Source organism: Panthera tigris, chromosome A3 (assembly GCF_018350195.1).
Source record: "Panthera tigris isolate Pti1 chromosome A3, P.tigris_Pti1_mat1.1, whole genome shotgun sequence".
In the NCBI taxonomy this organism is placed as follows: domain Eukaryota; kingdom Metazoa; phylum Chordata; class Mammalia; order Carnivora; family Felidae; genus Panthera; species Panthera tigris.
In genome coordinates this window covers 27,177,883-27,190,795 of record NC_056662.1, presented here as the reverse complement: position 1 = coordinate 27,190,795, position 12,913 = coordinate 27,177,883, and the positions used below count along the sequence as shown (strand labels likewise).

Sequence of the window (12,913 nt, the reverse complement as noted above, 5' to 3'; positions counted from 1 at the left end):
TCTGTGTGCCTGCAACAATTTTATCTTTTGGAACAATCTCATTCTTGGATATCCTTTTATCATTTACAAAGTATATAAGATATCAATAAAATATTCATGAAAGTTTAGCCCCTGGCAATTATGCATAGGATCGTATTCCCAAACTACTGTTTAGAATCTCTGTGAATGACCTTGACCTCTTTAATAATGCTTAAAGTGACAATACAATTTCAAGGCATATTAAGACACCATAGCGTTTAATGGTTTTTCTCAATGTGATTAAGCATGTAGCTTACAACTTATTCCGATGTTGTGTTGATTAACAAGGTGCTCTTAACATCGATGGTACAATGCATCCAAAGTTCACAAGTGTTGGAATATGCAAGAAAATGTATCTGAGGTTCAAGGAAATAGGTATATATGAGGCCTGAGCTAGATGTGTTACACACGTAATCATGTTTATTGACCACAGTTGTTAAGTTTGCGGGTCCTTCTTCACATATGTTATTACATTTATTATTATGAATGGTTCATTGATACCTTTGAGTCATTGTGGTTTTCCTTCTGCTTTGCAGGCAGTAGAGGCCAAAAACTAATTGGAATACTTATGAAGAAGACTACAGAAAATACTGAAAATTTGGCTAAGTAAACATGTGACAAAGGGAAAATTTCTAGCCAGAAGAGCCATAGGCTGCCCCAAACAACTCCATTATCTCCCAGGAAAATCGACCAGCCAGTCCCTGTGCATCCTCCCATCCAACAGGTAACTCCTTCATGAAATTGCAAATTAAGGTGATCTAACACATTCAGCAAAACACACTTACAAAGAGAAATGGGATGTCAGAAATCTGGAGTGAACCAGATAATGGGGGAAGATTTCTTTATCCTTGACTGGGATACCTAGAATCCCTTTCTTGGGTCATTGAAAATACATGGTTTGGGATGATTATTAATACCAGTTGCTACAACAGACAACCCCGAAAAACTCGTTGGTTGAAGAAAATAAACGTTAGTTTTTTGCTCACATCGTCCTCCATTCCTGGTCACCTGACTCTCCTGGACGACTCAGGACGGTGATTCCAAGTGGTGACTCCAGCATCTTGATTTTTCCCATTTTGTGGCTGTGCCAGCTTTAAGTACTTGGTTTCCAGTTGCACAATATGGAGGATGAGGAAAGCTGACTCACCAGAGATTTTAGGAGCAAGGCCTTAAAGTGGCATATTATACTCTTGTCCATATTCCATTAGCAGAGCCAGTTACGTGGCCCCCAGCTAACTAACTGTAAAGGAGGCTGGAATGTGTAGGAAAAAGAAATAGAATTTAAGATTACCTAGCCGCTCTTTGCCAGTCTACCAAATTCGTATTTCTGTCTTCCTCCCGTGTACAGAACATTCTCCTCCCCTGAGAGGACAAGCCAGCGCCTTCTCCAGTCACCGTCTCCAGCTCAAAACTCCAGGATCTCCAGGTAATCAATTTTCACGATTACTTCCTCCTAATCATGACCTATAAACCAAGAACAAGTTTTCTGCTCCTTCCCCTGATACACACACTAGATATAAAATAAAATAATGAAGCAGAGACAAGACACCTGCAACAAAGACTCCAATTCAAAAAAGAGAAGAAGACACACAGCAGTCACTGGTCCATGGCAATGCCATCAATGTAAAAATAGGGACATTTTATTTGTGAGGCATAAGTTTTCTGGGAAAAAAAAAATCTTTGTCGTCATTGTTCTCTATGGATTCTGGTTTCACTTTAGAAGGTTTCACCTTGTCCGTTGTTCTTCCTGGCCAAATCTGAAGTCAGGGAGCCTACCCCCCTTTGAGGGGATGCAGCCTTTAAAATCTGCCTTCTGCTTAAAGATGGAGACCATAAGTTATTCTAATTCTGGGAAAGTCAAAGAATTTTCAGTAAAGTCTTATGGTTTTCTTGGCAATGCAGTTCTAAACAGGAGTATGAAGAGAGAAATTATGGAAGTTACTTCCAGGATGTGACCATTAAAGCCCTACATGTTCTTGTCTTAATTTACCTCTCAGCAAACCTACAAGCCGTGTCTTCAGATATGATTCCACTAGAAATCATTAAAAGATCCTAAGTAGGGGCGCCTGGGTGGCTCAGTCAGTTGAGTGTCTGACTTCGGCTCAGGTCATGATCTCGCAGTTTGTGAGTTCAAGCCCCGCGTGGGACTCACTGCTGTCGGTGCAGAGTCCACTTTGGATCTTCTGTCTCCCTCTCTCTCTGCCCCTCCCTCACCCACACTCTCTCCTCAAAAACAAATAAACATTAAAAAAAAGTCCTAAGTGAGTGGAAAAATGATCCATGATCGTGAATATTAAGACATAGTTTTGTAAAGATGTAACTTCTTCCCAAATTGGTTTGTTAATTTGATGCAAGGTCAGTCAAAATCCCAACAGATTCAGTGCAAGGCCAACCAAAATCCCAACATAGTTTTATGAAATTGAAAAAAAAATTAATAGAAAACTATGTAGAGGTAAAAGGTCAAGATTGCCAAGAAACTTCTGAAGGAAAATAAATAGGATGGCGACTTAATCTACCATATATTAGAACTATTTATATGACTATAGTTGTTAACATAGAGAAATATCGATGCAGGCATAAACATAATGACCAATGGTACACAATAGGGAGCCCAGAAACAGACCATGCATACAGGGAATTTTGATATATGATGGACATAAGTGGAAAATCAGGGGGAAAATAGGACTAGCCAGTTAGTGCAGCTTTAAATTGGTTGTACCTCTCAGGAAAGTGTAATTATACTCCTCCCTCTCACAAACATAAGAGAAATGTACTCCATATTAAAAATGGAATATCAAAAGTAAATTTTTAAAGACTTCGTAGGCAGTGAAAGCAAGGCTCAAAATTGTTCATTTCTTTCACTTACCCACGTATATGTACTGAATGCCAACTGTATTCCAGACCCTCTGGGAATGGCTGGAGCTTCAAAGATAAACAAGGCAAGCTAAAATATCCAGGAAATATAGGTTAATATCTTTCTGGCCTTGTTTTAAGAAAGAATTTCTTCTAGAAAAACACAGGAAATGCTACTGTTAAATAAAAGACTGACAAAGTGACACAGAGTGGTCCTATCCATTGAGGGGACCCTGATCGGATGCCCAACTACTTTGTCAGTTACCGATCTATAGCTTGGCTGTATCAGGCCAAAACTAAAATTGTCCATCTGATTTTATAACTCTACTAGAAAAAAAATGTATCATTAGTATAAAAACCATTTAATTCATGTAATTTTGTTTCATACGCAGTCAGTATCACTCTGCTTTTCTTGCAAAAAATTACAAAACCACAAATACAAATTCCACGTTTTGTACGTCTATCGTGTATCTTTACTGTGATGAAACAGAGCATAGTATAAAGTTCTAAAGTTAAAAACATGTCACAGGTAGACATAAAATGAAAAGATTTCCGTGATTTCATTTAACTCATAAAGAATAAAGAAATCAGTAAGATGTTAAGACCGGTTCAGAGAAACAGTGATGAATATAATCCATCAAATGAACTCTGAAATAAATTTGCAAATGTACAGAAATTGTAAACCTATTTAATATACTGAAGAGCAATAAACTCTAACATTCAGGGCTGTTTCCCACCAGAAAGAAGTCAGGGGCATCCAACTGTATCTGTCCCTTTGCATTGCTATGGATGGGAATAGTTTGTAATGACTCTCAAAAGAATTTTGGCAATGATACAGTTCTCTGTTAATTAACCACTACCCATACAAAGTTTCTAAATAGCTTAGTCAGTGGAAAATTAATTTAATCGTGGACACCCCTAATAGAATTATAATCCCAGGGGATCTACTAGATCATGTCCAGCATTCCACTGAAAGAACACCCAGTAATCTCTTTTACTTATTTCCAAATTTTGGATCATTTTCCTTCACAATTTTTTGATAGAATGGTGCCTTTCTAAACATGATTTTATTTCAAAATAATTTACAATGCATATGTAATACTCCAAAATGCTTTTGCTTGGGGGGTGGTGTTTTCAGTGTGTGTGTGTGTGCGTGTGTGTGTGTGTTTGAAAGAAATAAAGCCTTGGTTCCGTTGTGTTATGGTTAACACTCTGGACTCTGAAAGAAATAAAGCCTTTGATCTATAAAATAGGGATTACCTTACATGTTAAAACAGAGTTGTTTGTTACATGTATTCAATATTAGCATGTATTCAATACCTCCTTCTACACTCACTTTTGTTGTTTAAAATATAATAATTCCTCAACCCCTTTGCCCTTCGTAATCCTAAACATACTCTGAGGAGAAGTTCTCATTTTTGATCTCATTTTTGATTATGTTCTGGACAGCAGGAGAGTTAATTTCCATAACACAGAGTGAATCTGCTCAAAAGTCTTTGGAGTATTTAATCTAAATGGAATAACATCTATTTACCATCATTTCTAGGTGGTATTCATTTAAACATTAAAAAATTACATGGCAAGAATGTTTTGAAGGCTTAATCTTATATTGAGGCAGTTTCATAGAGTATCTGGAGTTGTTGTGTAGAAAATCTGAGGCATATAGAGGCTGGCAATAGGATGGTTTTGAGTACAAATTATTATTATTATTTATTATTATTATTATTTTGTCAAAGGCATTTGTTCTATGTGTATCTGAAAAAGCTTACAGGGTTTTTTTCCCTTTGAAGTTCATCAGTGATGTTTTCAAACTCTTGTAGATATATCTGTAAAGGAGAGAATTTAGAATTTTTATTTCCTTTTGTAAACTTCTTCTCACCATAAATATCATGACTACTTTCTGGCCAAAATGGGAGATTTCCAGATTTTTCTCTTAGATATTTTGGAACATCCTAGCATAAGAATGAAGCAGGAAAACAATACTAGTTTGGAGATAATCTCCGGTCACCAATTCCACATTATACTAAGTTATGCTATAGTCATGCTATATTTAAAGTTATGCTTATTTAAAATAAGCTAAACAGAGATTAGAGATGAGGCTTTCTTTTTAACCATTTGACTGAGAACCCCACTGAATAGAGTCTCACCTAAAAAACAGTAGACCCGAGTTTTCTCAGTTATTGGTGGTAAGGGTTAACAGACCAGCAAAACTACGTGGTTGAACTCAGATTATAGTCCCTACCTGAAATACAAAGCATTTCTGAACTCAGGCATGGAGCCATGGAATCTCCAGGCCACAGAGGGGAGATACAGAGGAGGATCTGAGAGTTAAGACTGTGTGTAAATTCATTCCTCATCCTACACTCCACCTCCACCCTTCCTCAGATCTTACAAACGACACCAACTTGTTGGGCAAGAATGACCAGACTCAAAAGTTTAAAATAAATGTCTGCCATTTATTAGATTTGTTTTTTTAGGAAGGAAGAAGAATACCCATCAGGCAGAGGCTGGGAATCACTCTCTACCCTCTTTAACCCATCAAAATCACAGGCTTTCTTTTATAACTTAATATACCTAAAAAATCCTTGTAAGACTTGTGTTGATGAGCAGTGGAGAAAGTGAAACCGGAGAAGGAACAATGAGAGAAGCTGATGGTGGACCTTATGAAATAGCAAACATCAAAGACACTGTTTGATAAGGATGCTAATAACGATCAAAATACAGACAAATACACATTTGAACAAAGGAAATTACTTGTTGAGAAAAGCAAAGGTGGATGGCATTGAAGATCCCTAAAAGAATAAAAAAAAAAAAAAAGTACATTCAAGGGACTAAGACATGAAGGATTTCTTGATTAGTTAAGATTTTTCACTTTAAGGAAATAGTGAACCCTCCTCTCCTTTTGGTTATGCAAAAGCTGACTTCATCATTAAATGGAGATCAGTTTGAGTTGGAACCAAAAGCACATGTTAATGGTTTGGACATGGTGACTTGAGATGAATTGGTGGATCTAGAATGATTCCCAAGTTTCTGAGTTGAGCAATGGGATGACTGGTAGGTGTCGATTACTCAAAAGGGAAGACCAGAGAAAAGCCAGGCAAACAGGGTGGAAATTCAGTTTAGGACACTTGAATCTGAGAGAGCTGAGAAATCCATGATAACCTAGCAAATACATAATTCAATATGGGGGTCTGGGCCTCAGAGATGTCGTCTGGGTTGAACATGTAAATATAGAACTTGCCCAAGATCACACAGCTTCTGAGCAGTGATGGGGAACAGAGAACAAACCCTTCTGACTTCATATGCATGTTTCTTTCTTGAAGACATGGGGAAACCAAGGAAATGGGAATCTGCTTTAAGCCTAGAATTCCACAACCATTTTCCCTTTACAAAAACTTCTGAAGTAGAAAGTCTGAAATATTACTCCTGTGCTGAACCTGGGACCAATATATTCTTTTAAATATTAAAAGTTGTGTCCAATCATGCTACTTATTCCAGAAAATTTCTGCCTCCCTTCTTGAAACCTGGCTTCTGTCAAGCCCCTATCCCCTGTCTGACAAACATGTCTGAATGTCAGTGGATCTCAAAGACATAAACATCATTAAGATTTCCCACCAGACTTCTAAGTTCCATGAAAATTAAAATCCGGCTGTATGAATTGGTCATTTAGTGAGTGCATGGCCTTTGGTCCATCTGGGCTGAAATTGTCATTTGTCTAATAATGGGAAACATTATGAAGATTATTAAATTATTATTAAAATAATCCAGACTCAAACTTCTAGAAGTTTCGATCCAAAGAGGGGAGAGATGAAGCATTAGCCATGGAAAAGGAGTCTACATAACACAATGATAATTCCATAGTATGTCCAACTATTAGTTGTGATTAAGTTTGGAGTGGAAAGTTAATATCCCTACATTCTCAGGAATGAAAGGAATCTTAAAGGTTATCAAGTACAGTATCCAGCTTCTGTTTCAATTCCCTTTCTCTCACCATGACCACAACCACCTCTGTCTCACACCCAGAAATGGTCCTCCAGACTCGAAACCGGAAGAATGCTCAGGATCAACCCTGCTTGGTCCACTTTCCAACGCCTCTACCTCTCAGGAAATGTTGCTCGAATTTGTCCAACAGATTCCTATACTCAGTCCTCGTCATCCATCTGTCTGGTTCTGGTTCTTCCTGAGGACACCACATCATACCAAACAGGCCAGGATGGTTGTCTGGATATCAAAGACAGCCATCTTGCCCTCGTCGTAATCTTACGACGTTTTACTCAGAGGACTCAGTGATCTCCCCTACATATTCACTGGATAATCCAGACTCAGTACAGTCGTCACCTTCCCCCTGCTGCCTAAGAATGAATCACAGCCCTCTTGGTGGTACCAAAGCAGAGCCGAAATGTGATTTCCTCCCTTCCTTGGCACCCTCAACATTTACCGAGCTACTCCAGGATCCTATTTGCTTTCTTGGCCAGTGTCCTTTCCAGTACTCTGTTGCTCCCCAGCTTCTGCCTAACCTTCCCCTGTCCAGTGATGACGGCTCACAGACGAAAGACACACACGTGAGAAGGAATGCGTTTTTATGGAGAGGGTGTTCCAGAATGAGGGAAGAATTACTCCGGGGGGTGGTGGTATGGTTGGTGATGTTCAAATTTTAGAGTAGCTTGAAATGTTTGTAACTGACAGGTTGGAGTCGGAGTCATAATCCTTCACATTGTTAGGACGGGCTACCTTCACAGACAGTTTCAGGCAGCACTTTTGATCACTTGAGCAGGTTAAGTATTGAATTTCATTGTTTCTGCAGGTGTTTCTGCACATGCCGTGGTACAGCTGGCATGGAATCCAAGGCTCTTGGCTGTTGCCATAGTAGGATCTGAACAGGTCACCTGGGGAAAACATAGTCATGTTTAGTGTCCTTGCAGCAGTGATAACAGGAGTGGGGAAGCATGATTTCGAGAGAACAAGCCCTGAGAGTATTAACAGGATCCGGAGTCAAAACCACCTTGGTTCAAATGCGGGTTCCGTCATTATAACTTGTCATCCTTTAGCCAGATACTTTGGTTGGCTAGCCCACCGTCGCATTGTTTTCACAATGGGTGTAACAACGTTTGTGATGTTAGATTAGCATATGTAGCGTGCTCAGAAAAGTAGCTGGCACCTAGTAAGAAGTAATTAAATATTAGACACTGTTGCTGATATGAAAGGCTTTTCCTGAGGGTCCAGGGTTTCAGGGGCACCCACTGGACGTGTTCTCAAGTGTCCGTACAGAGGTACGCTTCTCACACAGAGCTCCGTCAGGGGCAGCCGGGCTCCACGCTGAGGCAGGGCACGCACATCCAGCCCCTGCGTGCCTTTGTCCTTTGAAGCATTTGAGCAAACACGTACCACACCCGTTTCTCTTTGTACCTTGGCCCCACAGAAACAGATGCTGCGTGTACCTGGGGAGCACACGCTGGAGCACACGCACAGGCACAAGTGCACACGTCGGCATTCACACATATATTGAGCATATACACATGTGCTCACTGTACAAACCTCTGCCACGCGCTTTCCACAAATGGCTAAAGCCCCTCACTGACCACTGATAGCTATATATCAGTCATCCAAATACGTGCACGTGTACATGGGCTCCTTGGCTGGAAATACCCCAGTGACAAAGTTCCTGACACTCACTCAGCTTTCTATAAATGCTAGTCATCAATAGATTTAGTTACTTATTGCAACTTTCAAAGGCAAAGGAGCCATTAGAAAGAAAACAGGGGCACCTGGGTGGCTCAGTCGGTTGAGCGGACGATTTCGACTCAGGTCCTGATCTCATGGTCCGTGAGTTCAAGCCTCACATCGGGCTCTGTGCTGTCAGCTCGGAGCCTGGAGCCTGCTCCGGATTCTGTGTCTCCCTCTCTCTCTGACCCTCCCCCGTTCATGCTCTGTCTCTCTCTGTCTCAAAAATAAATAAACGTTAGAAAGAAAACAGTACTAACAGTCATATCATACGTCCAGCTTCAACCATGTGTCAGGCATTTGACAAATGATATCTCATTGAACCTTCATAAAAGCTTATTGTTACTGCTATTCTTTAGATGAAGACACTGAAGCTCAAAGAGAAATCTTGTTCTGTCCACATTTCTACAGCGTTGCACTTGACCCGGCCTGGGATTCAATTCTTCTCTATTTGATACTAAGCCCATGCTCTTTCCTCTCTGTGTGACATTGCCTCCCTATATGAGAGGATTTCTAGGGCAGGGTGGCGTCTTCCTGCGTGATGTCTTTAGGCATAAGGACTTCTTCAGCTATCAATAGATAGTCCAGACTCCATAGCTTCACATTCAAGAACCTTTTCAACCACCCACCCATCCCCTCATTTCACATCCATTTATCAGCACTCACTCTGTGCCAGGCCACGTACTCCGTGCTAAGCACACAGAGGTCTCCAGTGCCCACCCACATTAATAAAAATTGGACAAGCAAATTTGACATTGTTTTCCGTCTGGCAAAAAGAACATTCTGTTAATTTTGTATCAACAGAAAGCAAGATGTCCCAAGTCTAGGTGAAGTCAGATAATGTGAGAGGAAAGAAAGTATAAAGTACTCTGTCTTAATGGCAGACATCCCATAGCATCTGGGCACTGATATACATATGGACTTCCCCAGAAATTGGCACTCCAGCCCATGGAAGGCACGCAATTGCTGCGGCATCAGCCAGCCTGCTGGTTAACCAGAACAAGGAGGTAAAAAATGGCGCCCCGTCATCCATGTTCCAACATCAGGGTACCGCTGCATTTCCTACTTTAATCCTTGCCCTCATCGTGGAACCCCTCCCTCTCTTGGCATCATCCTACTTACAAAAGGAGGAGGTCTGCAGGGCCCCGCTAGAGTGATACTCACACTCTTCTGGCTAATATTTGAACTGGTGGACTTTTATTTTCTCCCAAATCCAGTGGATGGGAGCCAGGGCACCCAAGGTCACCTCCATCACCAGAAGATGGATAGGAACACAGATAGCAGGAATGAGGATCAGGCAAGCTGCCTTTCCCTCACTCTCCACATGGGAAGCAGGTCAAGGCAGACCCAGGAGGATTCTGCTTACAGTGGCTAAACAAAGAAACAAAGGTTTTGTTATAGATATTTCTAGTTTCTCAATCCTGCAGCTATGCTAACCCTATATAGTTCCCTGCCATTTCAAATTGTAATATCCACGTTCATTTAATGTCACCTTTGATCATCCTTCCATCTCCAAATTGAAGTTAAAGATCTGCTTTTAAATATCAGCTTTGCCTCTGACCCTCTGTACTCTGTACCCAGTCTCCCCATGTCAGAAATAGGAATGAGAGAGTTTGCACCAGATCAGGAAATCTCAACTGTGTTTCTGAAGGAGGAGGTTAATAAGATGGGTCATACTTTATAATAACTTGGGGAGTTGTTAAGTATACTCACATCAAGTCTCTAGAGATTCTGACTTGACAGGTCTGAGAAGAGGCCAGAGGAGGGGTGCTGTGCATGAGTTTCCCAGAAAATACGGGCTCCTGCCTGAAGTGAGAGCCACAACCCTGCCTGACCTTCTCACATCCACCCATAGACATGGCCCGGCTCATTCACCGACTTTGGACATATGCCCAGCTTGAATCAAAAAATAAAACATATGCTCTAGACTCTAACAGTTCCATACACAGCCAAAAGCAATGTTATACATGATTTCTTTGCCACCTGTGCACCCCAAACACGATCCTTCCCCACCCAACTTGTAAGGTTCTTTATATATATATATATATATATATATATATATATATATATAATATATATATAATATATAAATGTATATAAAATATATAAATATTTTATATAGTATATAAAATATATAAATAAATATTTAAATATATATAAATATATAAATTTTTAATATATAAAATTTTAATTTTATAGATTAATTTTAATTATAAAATTTATTTAATTATAAAATTTAATTATAAAATTATATATTAAATTTAATTATAAAATTTTAATCTATAAAATTTATATATATTTATAAATTTATATTTTTTATATATTTAATAAATATATAATATATAAAATATAGAATATATATTTATTTATATATTAGGCATAAGTCATTTATATGTATTCATTAATTCATTCAATAAACCTACTCTGTGCAAAGCACTCACCTCAATACTAGGAATACATAAGTTGCAAAGACAGAGTCTCGGCTTTCAAACACATTAATTTCCTAAGTATATGTTTTGGGGTGACGAAAGGAAAAAAATGACTTTGGTTACCCCAGAAAAGTTTGTCCGGAACAGTTCCTGCCCATGAACTGCCAAGTGAGAGTATCAAATAGTTATTAGGGAGGCAACACTATGTACAACTTGTGAAGCATGGAGTACTTGTCTTCCTTTGTTGTTATCTGCAAACTTACCTGTGGTTTTTACCACTGTTCTAACATGGGAACTGAACTTTACGGAACATGAGGACAAGTGTCTCTCAGGTGAAGAGGATGAAACAGAGTGAGAAGTAAGGGGTAGGAGAAAGTGAAGTAGGGAGAGGGTGGGAAGGGGAAAGAGAAATAAGAGAGGGAGGAGAAAACAGTAATTCTGAATTCAGTCCCAAGAAAAGAGACAACCTTGGCTCTCTGTGGGACTGGGATGAGATTATTGCCGTGTCTTTCTGTACATGTCAAAGTTTAAGGAGAGCCACTTAAGGACATTCCAGCCTCCCAGTTTCATTTTTCCTCACTACCTACAGTTATATTTATTGCTTTGCAGTGCTCCCCCCACCCCCAATCACACCCAAGAAACTTTTTTAAGAATTTGAAAATAGTTACCAGATATTTTTCACGCAGCATTCACTCTCACCATTTCAACAGCCACGGCTCTGCTCTGATGAATGCAACCGTCTTACTCAAGCTTAATCACCCCCCCAAACTCAGGCTAAGCCAACCCCTGCCCGGACACACCCCACATATGCCCAGCTTGAATAACACACCTACTTGAACAAACAGCTAACTCCAAGGCTAACAGCTAACACCTAAGGCTCAGTTGTAAAATTCAACACAAACAGGATACTAACCAAGCCACCCAACCCAATGCACAGCATTAATCCAAAACACAACCCCACCACCAGCTTCACCCTAACTTTCAGTCCTACCCAACTCCGCCCTCAGCTCCATTCGGCAAAAATAGCCTTCCCTCTCCAGACTATACCAGAGCATCAATCCAGACCAATCCTATAAACAGAATTGCTTACCCCTTCCTCATGCCCACTCATTTTTCTAATATTACTCTCTCTCTAAGGTCATATACCATCCCCACCACAACTCATTCTCCCAAACTACCGTTGATTCATCTGATAGCTCCCCAACTTGGATCCAATCTCGCACACCAAACACATGAATCAATCTATCCTCCCAGCAACAGCACTACCTAAAATGCCTCATGCTTCGATACTCCACTAGCCCAGGAGAGAAGAAGCAACAACCTCTTAAATTTGTCTTGGCAGAGCGGAACCCGGGGAGATCTTGACATGAGATGGACCTTGGGAGTAACGTTCCCAACGTGTCTGAGACCAGAAAGGCTTTAGGTAGTGCCTGTGATATGTGAGTGGGAGTCATCTCAGAGGTCATCAAGATAACAATACCACACGCAAGACCCCAGAACCTTTGAGAGAGGCCTGAGTTACCTGGAGTCTTAGGAACCAGGATCAGGAGGATGGAAATGGTCATTAAATAGGGCTTCATGACTGACATGTCCTGAGAGAATGGAGGGCTCAGGTGCAGAGGACAGAACAGAGATCACTGCAGCAGAGCGATGCCCTGCCTTTATTAGTTTTGGAAATGGGCCAGGGTTGTGTGCAGTGAACTAAGAGGGATGAGACATACCTGGGGTCAGCCAGGCAGAAGGATCACATGCATCACATGTCTCAGCTGGGCACTCTGTGAAAGTGTGGGAGATGTGCCAGCGGCACCCATGTTGAGGTGGGCCTTCCTTCCCAGAAAGAAACAAAGCCAAATTAGAGGCAGTTGGCATTTTGTGTGAGACAAATTTGAATG

General features: G+C 40.3%; 1 protein-coding gene and 1 long non-coding RNA gene across 3 annotated transcripts in view; one reads left to right on the top strand and one right to left on the bottom strand.

Moving 5' to 3' along the window:
* Nucleotides 1-560: 560 nt before the first annotated feature.
* The window catches only part of LOC122236981, a 47,202-nt gene continuing 34,849 nt past the window's right edge, over nucleotides 561-12,913 (top strand). For both annotated transcript variants that reach the window (XR_006215175.1, XR_006215174.1), the window contains exons 1-2: nucleotides 561-742; nucleotides 1,367-1,444. This is a non-coding gene — a long non-coding RNA (uncharacterized LOC122236981). The remainder of the gene's footprint in view (nucleotides 743-1,366; nucleotides 1,445-12,913) is intronic.
* DEFB116 (defensin beta 116) lies at nucleotides 7,519-12,610 on the bottom strand. The gene is made up of 2 exons (XM_007073533.2): nucleotides 12,544-12,610; nucleotides 7,519-7,757 (listed from the first exon to the last, which is right to left on the bottom strand). Exons 1-2 carry the CDS (start codon nucleotides 12,608-12,610, stop codon nucleotides 7,519-7,521), a joined length of 306 nt encoding a protein of 101 aa, XP_007073595.2.